At 64.0% G+C, this 14,935-nt stretch overlaps 1 protein-coding gene across 3 annotated transcripts; it reads left to right on the forward strand.

Moving 5' to 3' along the window:
• The first annotated feature begins 2,926 nt into the window (after positions 1-2,926).
• SLC29A4 (solute carrier family 29 member 4) lies at positions 2,927-14,270 on the forward strand. Of its 3 annotated transcripts, XM_037134884.2 has the most exons (11): positions 2,927-3,008; positions 6,140-6,325; positions 7,875-8,006; positions 8,257-8,370; positions 8,876-9,004; positions 9,805-9,879; positions 10,033-10,280; positions 10,918-11,059; positions 11,162-11,349; positions 12,104-12,344; positions 13,109-14,270. In XM_037134884.2, exons 2-11 carry the CDS (start codon positions 6,151-6,153, stop codon positions 13,249-13,251), a joined length of 1,587 nt encoding a protein of 528 aa, XP_036990779.2. In that variant the 5' UTR covers positions 2,927-3,008; positions 6,140-6,150; the 3' UTR covers positions 13,252-14,270. The 3 variants fall into 3 exon arrangements, 2 of the variants coding, with proteins under 2 accessions (XP_036990779.2, XP_053512908.1); XR_008390025.1 differs by lacking the exons at positions 2,927-3,008; positions 6,140-6,325 and having other exon boundaries at positions 7,403-8,006; positions 12,208-12,344; positions 13,109-13,196; XM_053656933.1 differs by lacking the exons at positions 2,927-3,008; positions 6,140-6,325 and having other exon boundaries at positions 7,406-8,006.
• The last annotated feature ends 665 nt before the right edge of the window (positions 14,271-14,935 follow it).

The following is a 14,935-nucleotide window of genomic DNA, read 5'->3' on the forward strand; positions in this document are numbered from 1 at the left end:
TTAAAAAAACACTAAAATCTGCATTTTTGGTTGTGATTTTTGTAATTGTTTTGGTTTTAGTATAAGGAATGAGGTAGAGATCTGATGTTTTTAAAATTTATTTATTTATAGAGAGAGGGGGAGGGAGGGAGAAAAAGAGAGGGAGAAATATCAATGTGTGGTTGTCTCTCACGCACCCCCCTACTGGGGACCTGGCCTGCAACCCAGGCATGTGCCCTGACTGGGAATCGAACCAGCAACCCTTTGCTTCACAGGCCCGTGGTCAGTCCACTGAGCTACACCAGCCAGGGCAAGATCTAATTTTATTTTATTTTATTTTCAGATTGCCACCTAATGATGCAAACACCATTTATAGGATAATCCATCTTCCTCCCCCTGATATGAAAAGCTATCATTATTATTATTATTATTTTTAAAAAGCACCATATCAGAGCACGCACTTGGGCTGGCTTCTGGGAGCACGCCCTGTGTCCCTGAAGGGGCTCCTGTCCCCCAAGTCGAGCTCCAGCTGCAAGCTGGGGGCTCTGTGTCTACTCTGTGTCCAGCAAGTTGGCCCCTCGTGACTCCTCGGTCCTTCTTGCAAATTCCTTTTCATTTGTGAACTTCAGAATCAGTTTTTCTGCTTCCAAAGGAGGGACATCTTGCTGGTGTTTCTACTGGGCTTCGGTTAGATAAGCAAACTGACTTAGTAAAAAATGACACCTGGGTTACACTCTTAGTCAAAAACAACACCCCGTCTACCCACTTGTCTTCCCCTGGCTTTTGAAAAATGTCCCTTTAAAATATTCTCATAGAGGCGCTGAACATTTCTACTTCAGATTATTCCGAGGAATCTTATCTCTTTGGTTGCCAATGTAAATGAATCATTCCTTTCACTGCATTTTTCTCACCGTGGTGCTGAAGGAGGAGGGCTGCGGAGATCCCTTAAGAGGTTTTCACTCCGGTCGCTTGGTTCCTCCAGCTAAACGGTCCTCTCACGTACAGGCAGCAGTAACTTCACCCCTCTCTCCTGGTGTACATGGGTCCCATCTCCTTCTCTGGTCTCAGAACGCCAGCCCTCGCTCCTGGGCGGAGGAAGGGGGTGGGGGTGGGGAGGAAGCTAATGTCAGAGTCAGAGCAGGTGCCATGTCTCCGAGATGCCCCAAGGTCCTCCAATGCCCATGTTATCGAGGTTTAGTCAAAATTAAGAAGACTTTTACCCAATGCCTTTTGCAGTACCTGCACAGACAGTCGTATGATGCTTCTTTAGAGTGTTGTGGGATGTTCTGAATTTATTGTGTTGCTGGATTCTGCTGATATTTCATCCGGGACTTCATGCTGCTCTTCACAAGTGAGGCTGGTCTGTTGTCTTCTAGAGAAATCTCTGCTGGGTGTCAAAGTGAAGCCGCCCCGAGGTGCTCTCTTCTCCAAAGCCTGGCAGGACTCCGTTTTCCGTGAAACTGCCTGGGCCGGGGACTTAGAGCAGAGGGGTGCTGGCTCTTTAACCAGCGTCTCTACTTCCTCGCCAGGAATTGCCCTGTTTCATTTTCCTCCTCGCCTGACGGAGGCTTGACTGCTCACTTATGTTTTCCCAGAAAATCATCTTACCGTTTTTCCAGTTTTTTTGGCACAAAGTGCAGAGTATCTTTGTGCGTCTTTTCGTTTCCTGTTGGCGCAGCCCGACACCCACATTATTATAAACGCTTTGTGACCTCTGTGTGACTGCGGGGTTCTCTGTGTGGCGACATTATTCCTCTGGTTTTCTTGGGTTTTTCAAAAGTAACAGTGTCCTCATCTCCTCACTAGATGACTATTACTCAGCCCCTCTTCTTGGGCAGCTGGGCTATTTGTAATGTTTGGCTCTTATGAAAACCATTTTTGTATTTAGAATTATTTCCTTGGGCTAGATTTTCTGTATCAAAGGGTGAGCATGGGTTTTAGGCCAATTTACTTTTCCAGAAAGTTGTTCTCATTTGCACTCTGACCAGCAGGCTGGGGCTGAAAACCTAGGTTAGGGCGCGCCCCCTCCTCCTAATAAAATCCTCCAGGGCCAGCCAGACCCCTCTGGCCGCCCGCCCACCGCCACTTCACCTCTCACAGCAGGTGCAGCCCCAGCTGCGGGGCAGAAGCACTGGGGCGGGGGGGGGGGGGGGGCGGGGGGGGCGGGAGGTGGGTCTTCGCGGGAGGAGGAGCTAGCGTGTGGAAAGGGAGGAGAGGGCATCTGGTGGAAGCCCGCACGGGACAGCAGACACCTGTGCGGGTCCCACCCCGGTGACTCGGGGCGAGGTGCGGAGGGGGCTCGCCTGCTTCCCACGCCAGGGACTGGGCCCAGGGCTGGGGACCAGGCAAGAGAGCGCGCAGGGAGCCGCGGCAGCCCCTGGACCCCGCTGGAACCCGCGGGGTCTCCATCCCGAGAACTCCCACTCATCTCTCAATACTGGGAGTCTGGTCACCGGACAGACCGGTGCCACTCACCGACCTTCCCACGTCCTCCCCACCCCGCCCCCGCCCCTCCGCGTCTTAGGCCTCCTCCCAGCGGACCGGGGCTGGCGGCGGAGCGGAGGCGGGTGCCGGGCCCGGGGACCCGGCGGGACGGGTAGGGTATGGGAGGTGGTGGGTCAGGTCAGCCGCGGGTCTCTCGGGGTTGCCCGGCCACTAAACCCTCCCTGGGGTGTTGACGTCCGGCGAGACCTCAGCCTCCACCGCGTCCCCACCTCTGCGGAGGCCGCGAGCCCCGGAGGCGGGGAAGGGGGCGGGGGATGGCGGGCGGGCGGGGCCCGGCGAGTGGGGCGGAGCGCGGGGTCGGCGGAGCGCGCCGCTGCCTCTGATCCCCCGGGACGCGCTCGCCAACCCCGGGGCCGGCGGACTCGCACCCGCGGAGGACGTTGGCTGCTCCCGGCCCGAGGCGGGGTGCGGGGTGGGGGGCGCGGGGCGCAGCCGACCGGGGCGCTGGTGCCCAGGGGTCCCGGCGCGGGGGTGGCGCAGGAAGGGGACCGGCGCGCCGAGGACCCCCGGGCCGACCGGCCAAGGTAAGCGGCCACCGCGGAGATGGCAGGCGGGCGTGCGTGCGAACTGGCTGGGATGCGAGACCTGTCGGAGCCTTTGTCTGCAGCGCGCGCGGCCCCACTCCGCGCCGGTTCGGGCCGGCGCGTCCGGGGGAGCAGGCACGAGACACTGGCGAACCCAAGTCCCCGACCCCACCCCCCCGTCCGGGAAGAGGGAGCTTCCACCCCACCGCGTCCAGCATCCGTACCGGGCCACCACTTCCCCCGCCCCATCAGCCCATCTGCGAGCGCCGCTGCAGACTCGGGAGGGGGCAGAGTGGCCGGGGCCCCAGCCCGCCCGGATCTTGTGCCACCTCGTTCCTCGGGACGGGCTAAGTAAGGGTCCTTTCGCCTGCAGTCCCCCTGTCCCCTCACCCTTTCCCCCAGCCAGCCCACTTCTGGCTCTTGGAAAAGCCTCGGGAAGAGGTGGGCCTCTGCTAGGGGTCACCTCGCAGTGGCCAGGCGTCTGCCCTGGGCCTGGGAGCGCAGGCCTGGAAACCAACTTTATTGCTGATGGGCCCGGACAGCGGAGTTTGGGGGGATTGTGCTGAGAGCATCAGGAAACTGCAGGAACCAGGATGGGGGGCAGGGGTGTCCCAGCCGCCAGCCAGCGCCTATGGCCAGTGCATCCAGCTGTCCTGGGGGGCGGGGGAGGGAGGCTCCAGAAAGGGGGTGATCAGAAGATCCTGAACCCACCTTTCTGAGGGCAGAGGCGACCCGGGGGCAGTGGGGCAGCGGGGCAGCGGGGCAGCGGGGCAGCGGGGAGGGCTTGGCTGTGGAGGGAGCAGCAGGGAACTCCTGAGCCAGCCTAGGCCAGGGGCCGGGGCCATCCAAGGGTGTCCAGCTGCTCGGGGCTGTGGCCCACAGGGAGTGTGAGGTCCCAGGACCAGCGGGCCGGCTTCCCACACAGAATTCAGGCTCCCCTGTCCCCTCCGTGGGGACACACTCTGGAGGTGGGACAGAGCCCCCAAGGGGCCAGCCTGGCCTTGGGGTGCAGGCGCCCAGCACTTCTGCAGCACCCTGGGGCGCATTCAGTCACAGCTGAAACGGGGGAGCCACAGGGGGTCACCCTGCCGCATGGTCCCTGCAGGTGGCTCTTGGTGCTTCTGTGCTTCCGTTGCCCTTTCTACAAAGTGGCAGGTGAGCCAGGTTTCCGGCTCTGTGAGGGTCAGAGCCCCCCGGGCCCCCAGCAGTGCCCTGAGGTGGGGCTCTCTCGACTGCCAGCACCTCCTGACGGCAGCCTTCCCTGTTTGGGAGGGACGTCACCCTCCTCGTCCACAGCATGGACGGGGGTGGGGAACTGAGGCCCAGGGCAACCTCTGGGCAGGCAGGGAGGGGTCCCAGCAGGGTGGGGGGCAGAGGAGAGCCCATGCTCACGTTCCAGATTTTAATTAAAGGGGGACACAGGAGGGGGAGGAGGGGGCTGCGGTTCCACCTGAGGCTCTGGGCTGCTGGTGTGGAGTGCACGGGGTCTGGGGAGGGTGTATTGGAGGCCGGCCACCTGGAGAGGTGCGGGCGAGTCTGCAGTCACCCTCACTCCCGCCTGTCATCTGTGCAGTCTGTCCTCTGCCCAGCGGTGCAGTGTTAGGGGACATGGGGCCATGGCGGGGGGAGCCAGAGTGTCCCCACCCACCTGCAGGAGAGGGTCTGAAGGAGCACGGGCTGGGGCCGCTGGTGTGGGCAGCAGCTGCCTGCTGCCCCACGGAGCCGTTGGAGGCGGAGGTGGGGCCGCCTTCCGGCTGCATGCTGGGCACGTCCACCTCCCTGGTGGCCTGGCCTCTCAGCCGGCAGAGAGCTCACGCGGAGGCCCAGGGTGTCTGCGCGCTGAGTCTCCGAGCCCCATGCTGACCGGGCCCTGGGGGGTGGGGGGAGCGGCCTCCAGGGCTGGGCCCTACTCTGCCCCGAGCAGGTCGTGCATGAAGCTGGGTGGGCCCCAGTCTCCTACAGGGGGTGGCCCGGGGGAAGGCCACAGTCATTGAAACCCAGGCTGAGTGCTTGCTGTCTGGAGTCCTGCTTGGGGCCCCAGCTTGGGATGTGGCAGGAGGCCCAGGGCTGGGGCTCAGGAAGAAGGGGGCTCCTGAGGGGGCTGTGTCTGGCTTCCCAGCCCCCAGAAGACAGTGACAAGTCTATGGGGAGCCAGGCGGGGGCCCGGGGAAGGCACTTGGTAACCTGTCTGGTTGCTCAGGAGTGAGTAGACGGAGGCAGGAGACCTGGAGGAAATGAGCAGGCGGGGGCGCCTCACAGACGCCTGTGAGCCCACCTCAGAGACATCGGCCATAACCCAGGGCACGTGGGGCCCCTCAGGAAGTGGTCCCCCTGCTCCCCCGGGTTCTCCCACACATGCTCACGGGGACTAGAGACCAGAGGTGCCACCCTCGGGGCCCGGTGCACGGCCTCCCATCTCTACCTCAGACGCTCTCCAGGGACCGTGTGCCCTCTTTGCAGTCAGACAAATACAGAAGGTCATCAGAAAAACAAACTGATACGTGTCTTAGGTAAAAAACTAGTCCCTCCACCCTCCCCACACAGGGCTGTCTGTGGGCGGCCTCCCCCTCCCAGATTGGTCGGCTCCTTCCTGGGGCTCGCAGGTTTGAACCGAAGCAAACGACATGCAGGCAGGACCAGAGCAAGGACGTTCTGCCAGTGAAGGTGGCCACCCCCAAACGGGGCCTGGTGGCCTGGAGTGTCCATCGGCCTGAGTTTGGGCCGGGGCTCCCTGACTGACCCCCCCGTGAGACTGGGGCGGCAGGGCAGGGGGCTTGTTCATCCTCTAATCCTTTGATTCTGGCCGTCAGAGGGGTGAACCCGGGCCCCTCCCCCTCCAAAAGGAAGTGGGGCTTCGCGGGTGCGGCCTGCTGTTCTGACCACCCGCCTGTCCGCCCGCCTGTCCGCCCTGGCACCCCGCCTCCACCTGCCTCCCCACCCCCGCCTCCCGGTGCCCACTGCCGCCGCCCTTGCACAGGCCTCTATCACAGCATCTTCCTAACACACAGACCACGTGACTTCCCCACTGGCTTAGGTCTGTGTGCCCGGCTGCGCTGCCTCAGAGCAAGCAGGGACAGGCCTGGTGACAGGACAGTGACAGAGGCTCCCTCAGCCCCCCTCTCTCTCTGCAGTGTGGGCCGCCATGGGCCCCGTGGGCAGCCAGTGCCTCCAGGAGCCCAGAGTGGCGGGCACGCCGGCCAGGAACGTAGTGACGAGCTTTGGCTTCAACAGCTGCCCGCTGGAGGAGGAGGCGGCTGCTGGGGCAGCTCCTGGGCAGGGCGGCGCGGCCAGGGGAGCCCCGATTCCCACGGACTCTGGTGAGTGAGGCTGTGGGAGAGGTGTGTGTCTGGCCCGAAGCAGAGGTGGCCAGGGGAGGGAGGGTCAGAGACAGAACCTCAGGCTGCCATGAGCTCGGGAGGTCGGCCGGATGAGGTCGACTAACCGGCCCTGTGGGGGCCTTGGCGCCTTCACCTGCGGGTTGTGTCCCCAGTTCGGGCACAGAGCCAGGCCGGGGAGACTCCCTCGGACCAGGGGGTCCCATGACCCCGGGTCCAGGCAGAAGGTGACTCATCCTGTGACCTGTGTGTAAAACTTCTCTCTGAACTGACACAGCTCACTTCGGTCACATTCTTGGCCAAAGCGAGCCACGCCTCACTTCAGGGGAGATAGAAGAGTACCTGCAGGGCCAGCGTGAGGCGCAAGGCCTGGTTTGGGCCAGGCTGTGTGACCTCGGTCCGGGGCGGGGGCTCTCCCTGGAAGGAGACAGACCGGCCGCCTGTGGGACCACCTGCAGGGAGCGCGGGGCTGGCGTCCAGCGCACCAGGGCTCAGCCCCAGCTCCACAGCTTCTGCTCGCTCCGGGGCCTCGGGCAAGTCATCGGTTTCTGGAAGTCATTGGTGACTTCCTCTGGAAAAGGGCAGTGGCTGGTGCCACTCTGCATGGACACAAAACCCCAAAATGGTGCCGAACACTGTCCCTGAGTGAGCGCTCATTTCTGGGGGGCTCTGGTCTATACTAGCCCCACTCCAGCCCCGGAAACGGGGTCTCCTCTCTGGGTCCGCCCCCATCTCTGTGCCCACGTGCATGGACGGAGCCCAGCCGGGCCCACGCGTGGTGCCGGCTTCCCCCTGGCCCGGCGAGGCAGTCGACAATGTGGGGCGGCGACCACGGCTGCCGTGGCCATAGGAGTGGATGGTAGCCACGGTGATTCTAGGTGGAGTGGCCTTGGGGGACAGTGGCTGGATCAGTGACGGTTCCACCAGAGACAGGTGCACAGACAGACAGTGGATGGACAGACACACAGAGACAGACTTAGGGTTTAGTGCGGGACGTCAGCTCTCCCAGGTGGGGGCTGGCTAAGCCCGTCTGCAGTTTCTGGGCCGGCGGCCAGGCCCGGCCTAGACAGGCCGGAGCCCCAGGAATGTGATTCTGATGACGGGGGTGGCTGTGGCTGCGAACACGGGTGGCGGCCACGGTGCTGGTGGTGGTAGTGACAGTCACCATGGTTGCAGCCACTGCAAAGGCGGGCACAGTGGCTATGACCATGGTGACAACGGCCGTGACGCAGTGGCGTTGGCAGCCGTGGCCGTGGAGAGCAGCGGAAGGAAGCCAGAGTGCTGACAGCCCTGACGCTGGGGGACCTGGTGGCAGTGGCCACAGGGATGGTGGCCGTGGTGGTGGCCCAGGTGGCAGTGGTTCTGGTGACAAACCGGTGGGGCATGGGATGGCCAGATGCCACACACAGTGGCCAGGACTCGTGGTGGACTGTGGCCATGGTGATGGTGGCTGTGGTGGTGGGCTACAGCCCGGGGGGCGGCGGTGGCCACGAGCGGCCTGGTCCCCTCTCACCCGGGTCTCTGGGAGCAGCAGCAGAGGGCCCGGCGCCCGATGACCGCTACCACGCCATCTACTTCGCCATGCTGCTGGCCGGCGTGGGCTTCCTGCTGCCATACAACAGCTTCATCACCGACGTGGACCACCTGCACCACAAGTTCCCAGGTGGGTCCCCCTGGGCGCCCCGGCCGCACTCGGCCCTCGGAGGCTGCCCGGCCCACTCCGGACGCCCCGCAGGTGGGACCCCGCTCAGGGAGCCTGTTCCCTCCAAGTCTGGGCTCAGCTCCCTGCCCCAAGGACCTCAGGGCAGCCCCTCGCCCTCTCCGGGCCCTCAGGTGAGGAAGCAGTGCCTGGCGGGGCAGGTGCAGGGGGTGGGGGCTCCCCCTGGGCACCTGTTGCTGGCCGCCCCCCACAGGGACCTCCATTGTGTTCGACATGAGCCTCACCTACATCTTGGTGGCGCTGGTGGCCGTGCTGTTAAACAACGTGCTGGTGGAGAGGCTGAGCCTGCACACGAGGATCACCACGGGTACGTGCCCGCGACCCCGCCCCGCACACTGGGATCACTGTGGGCACATCCCCACCCTGGGCTCCCAGCTCTCCCGCGCCTTGCCCGTCCTGCACTCCCCTTGTCTGTAGAATGGGCACCGCCTCCCAGGAACACTGTGGGATTCTGTGTCTGAAAATACGGTCAGGCGTGTGGTGGACGCAGCACCCACTAGCATGTTACCTGCCCCTGGGGAGGTTCTGTGGGCCTCACGTTGTCCAGGGGCCCAAGCCCTTCCCTCCGCCTACTCTGTTGCCCTCCTCCTGCCTCTCTATGTTGATATCCAGCTTCAAGGTTCTGCTCGAACAGCACCTCCTCCAGGAAGCCTTCCAGGCACCCCTCCTAGACCCCTAAGGTGTCCCCTGTTTTCCAAGCATTAAGAGCAACGGCAGAGAGAGGGCACCCCCAAACTGGTGCCAGGAAAGAGGTGGGCAAGTGGGAGCCCCCAGCCCACCACTCGGTGCCCCTCTCTTCTCCCCTGCAATAGGCTACCTCTTGGCCTTGGGCCCCCTCCTCTTCATCAGCATCTGTGACGTGTGGCTGCAGCTCTTCTCGCGAGACCAGGCTTATGCCATCAACCTAGCTGCTGTGGGCACTGTGGCCTTCGGCTGCACAGGTAGGGACGGGGTGGGGGTGGGGGGCTAAACCCCCAGATGTCTGTTGCGCCCATTCCGCCCGGCCCCACTGCAGTGCTGGGGCCTGTTACAGAGGTTCGTCCTCCCTGTCCCCTGCCCCTCTCATGGGAACTACTGACCTGAAGCCCCGCAGCGTACTCGGGTTCATTCTATTAAAAAATAAAAAATGCTGGTAGGGACCAGGAAATCCAGTCTGCCAGCCCTGCTCAGGGCTGAGCTAGGCAGGGACTTGCCTGGCTGCGGACTGCCAGCCAGGGGCGCTCATTTCCCCGTGTCAGTCAGGATGAGAGGTGTCGCGCTGCAGTAAAGAGTGAGCCCAGAAAGCTCAGTGGCTACAAAAAACAAGACTTCTTTCTGGCTCTTGCCCCACACCCAGCATGTGGGTGGGACTCCACGCAGTGTCCCTCCGCAACGCAGGCTGACTGCAGCCCATCCGTGACACGAGGCCTCTCTGGTTGCCACCGTTGGGGGAGAGAGAGACTGGAAGTCCCTGTGGGCTCTGCTCTGCCTCATCCAGAAGTGACATGTGGCATTTCCACTCATGTTTCATTGGGCAGACGAGTCGAGGCACCCAGCTGCCCCAGGGTGGGCATGTGGGAGGCAGGACGCGCCCCATCTGGTGGCCAGTGCTGTCTCCACTGCCCTGTGAGGCGGTTGGACCCCACGCCTCTGCCGCCAGCGGTGGCGTTAACATCCGCTTCCCCGCACCCACACCAGCTGTGTTTTGTTCCGTGCTGACGTGGGGTGTCTCATGGCTGCCCCACTCCCTCTCTCTCTCAAGTGCAGCAATCCAGCTTCTATGGGTACACGGGGATGCTGCCCAAGAGGTACACCCAGGGGGTCATGACCGGAGAGAGTGAGTATCAGCAGGCCTGGGGGGCGGGGTGCCGGGCTGCCTGGGGTTCAGAAGCCCCTTCCTGGGGAATCCGCATGACGTGCCCGGGCTGGGGTGGGTGTGCAGGGGTGAGGGGCCCAGCGGGGTCCCAGGCCCACGCCCCCCTCCCCGCAGGCACGGCCGGCGTCATGGTCTCCCTGAGCCGCATCCTCACCAAGCTGCTGCTGCCGGACGAGCGGGCCAGCACGCTCATCTTCTTCCTGGTTTCCGCCGGCCTCGAGCTGCTCTGCTTCCTGCTGCACCTGCTGGTGCGGCGCAGCCGCTTCGTGCTCCACCACACTGTGCGGCCCCGCGACAGCCGCCCGGGCCACAGGGCTGGGTACCGCGTGCACCACGACGTGGCTGCCGAGGACATCCACTTCGTAAGTCTGCGGATCCCCCCAGCCCCCGCCTGCGTCCCTGCCACGGTGCCCGGAAGGTGCCTGGGGGGTCCCAGGCACAAGCTCTACCCAGTCCCCGCGGAGATCCCGCTGGGTGGTCTCTGGCTCCGCCCCTCGGGCCCCCCCCCCCCCCCCCCCCCCCCCGTGGACCAACGCGCCACATCCCTTAGTAGCACCACACAGCTGTGGCCTGAGCCCCATGGGCAGGCCCTCCAGTGCTGTCCTGGGGCGCTCAGGCGCCCTCTGGTGGCAGTGGGGCTGCATAGTCCCCAGCAGCCCCGGGCGGCAGGGGAGGAGGAGGCCTGTGAGCACTCGAAGGATGAGGCTCAGGAGAGCCCTGAGACCTGGAGAGGGGCAAAGGGTGGCGTGCCAGGAAAGAATGGAGAGCAGGGGCCCCCTCCATGGTCAGGGTGGCCGCCGAGGAGTGGTGTGAGCTGAGCCTGGCCTGTGAGCGGAGTGGAGGCGGGAGCAGCCGCAGGAAGGGCACTGGGAACAGAGGGGAACGCCGTGAGGGCTCAGAGGCTGACAGGAGCTCCGTGTTTGGGCAACAGTGAGAAGCAAGGGCAGGCAGCGGGCCGTGAGGTCCCCCCTCTGAAGCCTGCCCCACTCTGTCCTCCAGGAGGGCCAGGGCCCAGCCCTGGCCAGCAGCGTGTCCCCGAAGGGCAGCCCGGCCCACGAGGTGGTCATCCGAGGTAGGGGAGCCTACATGCGCTTCGACGTGCCTCGGCCGAGAGCGGAGCGGAGCTGGCCGTCCTTCAGAGGTGGGGGCTGGACCCCAAGCCCCCACAGCCCCCGTGGGAGGCGCTCAGGCCGGGGGTGGGGCCGGGTGCTGACCCCTGGCCTGACCCCCGCCCCTCCCGCAGCCCTGCTGCTGCACCGGTACGTGGTGGCCCGCGTCATCTGGGCCGACATGCTGTCCATGGCGGTGACCTACTTCATCACGCTGTGCCTGTTCCCGGGCCTGGAGTCCGAGATCCGGCACTGTGTCCTGGGCGAGTGGCTGCCCATCCTCATCATGGCCGTGTTCAACCTGTCCGACTTCGTGGGCAAGGTGGGCCACCCCCCGGGGAGGGGGCCGAGGTGGGGACGCCATGCAGATGTCCCTGGGGAGGGCAGGCCCTGCACAGAGCGTGCAGGAGGCTCCTGGGCGTGGAGGGTGGAGCCCGGCCGTATGCCGGCCCAGGCCAAGGCCTTGAGCGAGGCCTCGGTGGACCCCAGGCCAGCCCTGGGGTCACCTGAGTCCTGGAGGCCAGTGCAGGCTCCTGTCCCCCTGGGTGATGGGTCTCTGACAGCACCAGGAGTGCCCCAGAGAGGCAGGACCCCCTGAAATGGCTGCTGTGTGCTTCGGGTGGGGGAGGGTCAGGGGTCAAGGCTGGAGGCTCCAAGCTGCGGGTTCTGCAGGCCTGCCTTGGGCCCTGTCTGGATGAATGGGGAATGTGGGGCTCAGAGGGGTGCAGCCATTTGCCTGGGATCACACAGCTGGAAGGTCTGAACCACTTGAGTCCGTGCTTCGTGAGAGAACAAGTGGGTTCCACGCCCAGTCCTGCCGCTTTCCCCTGTTCGGGGGCCTGTCCCTTTGGGCTCGGTAGCCTCCTTTCTCAGACAAGGTCTAGAGCCCCACCCTGCAAGGGTCCTGGAGGACCGAATGTGGACATGGGCCAGGGACTGGTTTGCTGTAACGGGGGTTGGTGGGTTTTCATGGACAAAGCTGGACTGAGCTGGGACTGCCTGGGGACGGGGGTGCGTCTAGGGGCCTCAGTGGACGAAGGGGAGGCGGGGCCCACACGCCTGCTGCCGCCCCGCAGATCCTGGCCGCCCTGCCCATGGACTGGCGGGGCACGCACCTGCTGGCCTGCGCCTGCCTCCGCGTGGTCTTCATCCCCCTCTTCATCCTGTGCGTCTACCCCAGTGGCACGCCCACCCTCCGCCACCCGGCCTGGCCCTGCGTCTTCTCCCTGCTCATGGGCATTAGCAACGGCTACTTCGGCAGCGTGCCCATGATCCTGGCGGCGGGCAAAGTGGGCCCCAGGCAGCGAGAGCTGGCAGGTAACGCCCTGCACTGTGGTAGCCAGGCAGTGTCCCCTGTGCTTCTGGGGCTGACAGCGCAGCAGAGACAGACAGACAAATAACAGAACAACGGGAAACAATGAAGCAGAGAAGTGGGAGGGGTGAGTCGGGTTCATGTTGCCAGTGGAACAACCCGGGGGGGCGCTTCACTGAGGGGATGACTTTCGAGCAGAGACCAGCAGGAAGTGGCGAGGAGGCCGGCCGTGAGACAGGGCAAGGGGACAGCCCGAACAAAGGCCCTGGGGCAGAAGAGCTGTGTGTGCCGGGGGCAGGGGCAGTGAGGGGTGAGAGGGGCTGGGAAGAAGGTGCTGGATCTTGCTTTGAGGCCACAGGGCCAGGGGATGAACCAGGAGATGGGTAAGAAAGAGACTCTCAAGTTTGGGGGCTCAAGGCAGGAAGGTGGCATTGCCATCAGCTGAGAGGGGGCGGGAGCTCCCCTGGGAGGGGGGCCAGAGTCCAGTTCTGGACACGGGAGGTTCCAGAAGCCCACTAGACACCCCACGCCGTCCATGACAAGGAAGCAGGCCAGGCCTGGGCCCCACATGGGGCTGCACTCGCCCAGCCCCACCCCGGGAGCTGGCCCTGGTTGTGCCCCTTCACACTGGAGTGGCCGGGGCTTCCACTCCAGCCCTCTGTCAAGAGGCCGCATGGATTCGGGTTTGTCTGTGTGTGCGCGCAGCTGCTGGGGTCCCGGAAGGCCACAGGCTGCCCTCCGCCCCCACCAGCTCTGGTCTTGTCTGCAGGGAACACCATGACCGTGTCCTACATGACAGGGCTGACGCTGGGCTCCGCCGTGGCCTACTGCACCTACAGCCTCACCCGAGACGGCCACCGAAGCTGCTTCCAGACCACTGCCAGCAACGCCTCCTTCCCCACCGGTCCCTGAGCCTGCTGGCCAGCCCTACCCAGGGAGGGCCACCGAGACCTGCACCAGGGCCCCCAGGCCTGAGGCCGCCTCCCCACCCCAGCCTGCAGTGCCTGCGAGCCCTGGCCACCTCTCAGGCCAATCACGCCACCCTCTCTGGGCCCAGCTGCCCGCACTGCAGCCCCAGGGTTCCGCCAGTTCTCAGAGGCCTCGGCACGTCACCGCCCCCACCCCCGGGGCTCTGCCCAGCACTGTGCTCTGCGTCCCATCTCACGTCTGTTCCTCGTCCTCCATCTGCGTCCAGTGCTCCGTGGGGGCCACTCACAGCCATCCCCACTCAAAAGAGCAGACCACCAGCCAGTGCCCCCTTGGTGACTCCCACTGCCAGGTCAGCATTGAGGGCCCCTTGGCCCCAACCACACCGCCCACAGCCTGTGACTGAGCCCTTCCTCCACTGGGAGCCCTCCTCACAAACAGAAGGGGAGAGGGCTAGCCCCGCTGCTGTCCCCTGGAGGCCCCTCCTCCCCCCGAGCCTTACGCCCTGGTTCTCCCAAACATCGAGTTTGCTGTGGAGGAACCCGAGCCCTGGGTCTGAAGGGTGTCAGACCACAGTCTGTGCTGGCCGGGCACACCAGGACCCGCCCGATGCCGCGGGCCTGAGGGTGTTGACTCCCGAAGCTCCTCCCTGTCTCTGATGCAGGTGGGCAGTTTTGGGGGCTGCAAAGCAGCGCCCCACACCCTGGCTGAGGTCAACTCTTGCCCTAAGCCTTGATCCCCATCCGGCAAAGCGGAAGAGAGAGAAACCTGAGTCCCGGTGTGTCGGGCGGGTGGAGGCCCCAGGTTGGTTCCCCGCCAAGTTAAGGGGACTCGGGGAAGCCCCCCAAAGACAGGCTCTTCCAGGAGGACCTGCCCTTCCACGCCCACGACACAGCTGTGACCATCGCTCCACCCCTCTGTGTCCCATCAGCCACCTGTGTGTCCACTAACTGTACCGCACTGGCCATTAAAAGACGAAGGCAGAGAAACTGCCCCATGGCTGCCTCCGAGTCCTGTCTGTGTGTGAACGCTTGCCCCCACCTTCTTGGCCCCCAAGATCAGGACAGGGGCCCCCGTGGGACAAAGCCCACCACAGAGCTGGGGCTCCGATCTTCCCATCTGGAAAGCGGCCCTGCCAGCCCCCAAACCTGAAGCCCTGTCTAGGGCAGGGGTGTCAAACTCATCTTCACCAGGGGCCACATCAGCCTTGAGGTAGCCTTCAGAGGGCCAAATGTAATTTTAGGATGGTATGTATAACTACTCCTTAACTAGAGTCAAGGAGCTCGGCACTGCCCCCCCCCCCCCCCCCCCCCCGCCTTGTGTTTGCCACCTTTGGTCTAGGGAATAGGCAGGGGTCCCTCCGATACAGGAGGGTCTCTACACAGCTGGCAGGCCCCGGGCAGGCTCCTTGCCCCAGATTTGGGGCAAGGAGTGGAAGCTGGAAGCTTTTGAGCTTTGAAGGCTCTCGGGTCTGGGAGAGCAGCTGCACCCAGTCCGCTTGAAAGAGCAGAAAGAGCTTTCCCCCCTAACCGCCCCTCCCAGGACTTAGAAACAGGGTTCACACCAGGTTCTCTTGCTGAGCTGTGAGATTTCTACAAATTTCACATTGTCCTGTGCCTGTTTTCGCAAGGAGTAACGTTTGTCCACTCTTGGATGTGGGTCCATTGGA

The sequence above is a fragment of the Artibeus jamaicensis genome, unplaced genomic scaffold (assembly GCF_021234435.1).
Source record: "Artibeus jamaicensis isolate MK-2021 breed Jamaican fruit bat unplaced genomic scaffold, CSHL_Jam_final scaffold_3151, whole genome shotgun sequence".
Taxonomy (NCBI): Eukaryota; Metazoa; Chordata; class Mammalia; order Chiroptera; family Phyllostomidae; genus Artibeus; species Artibeus jamaicensis.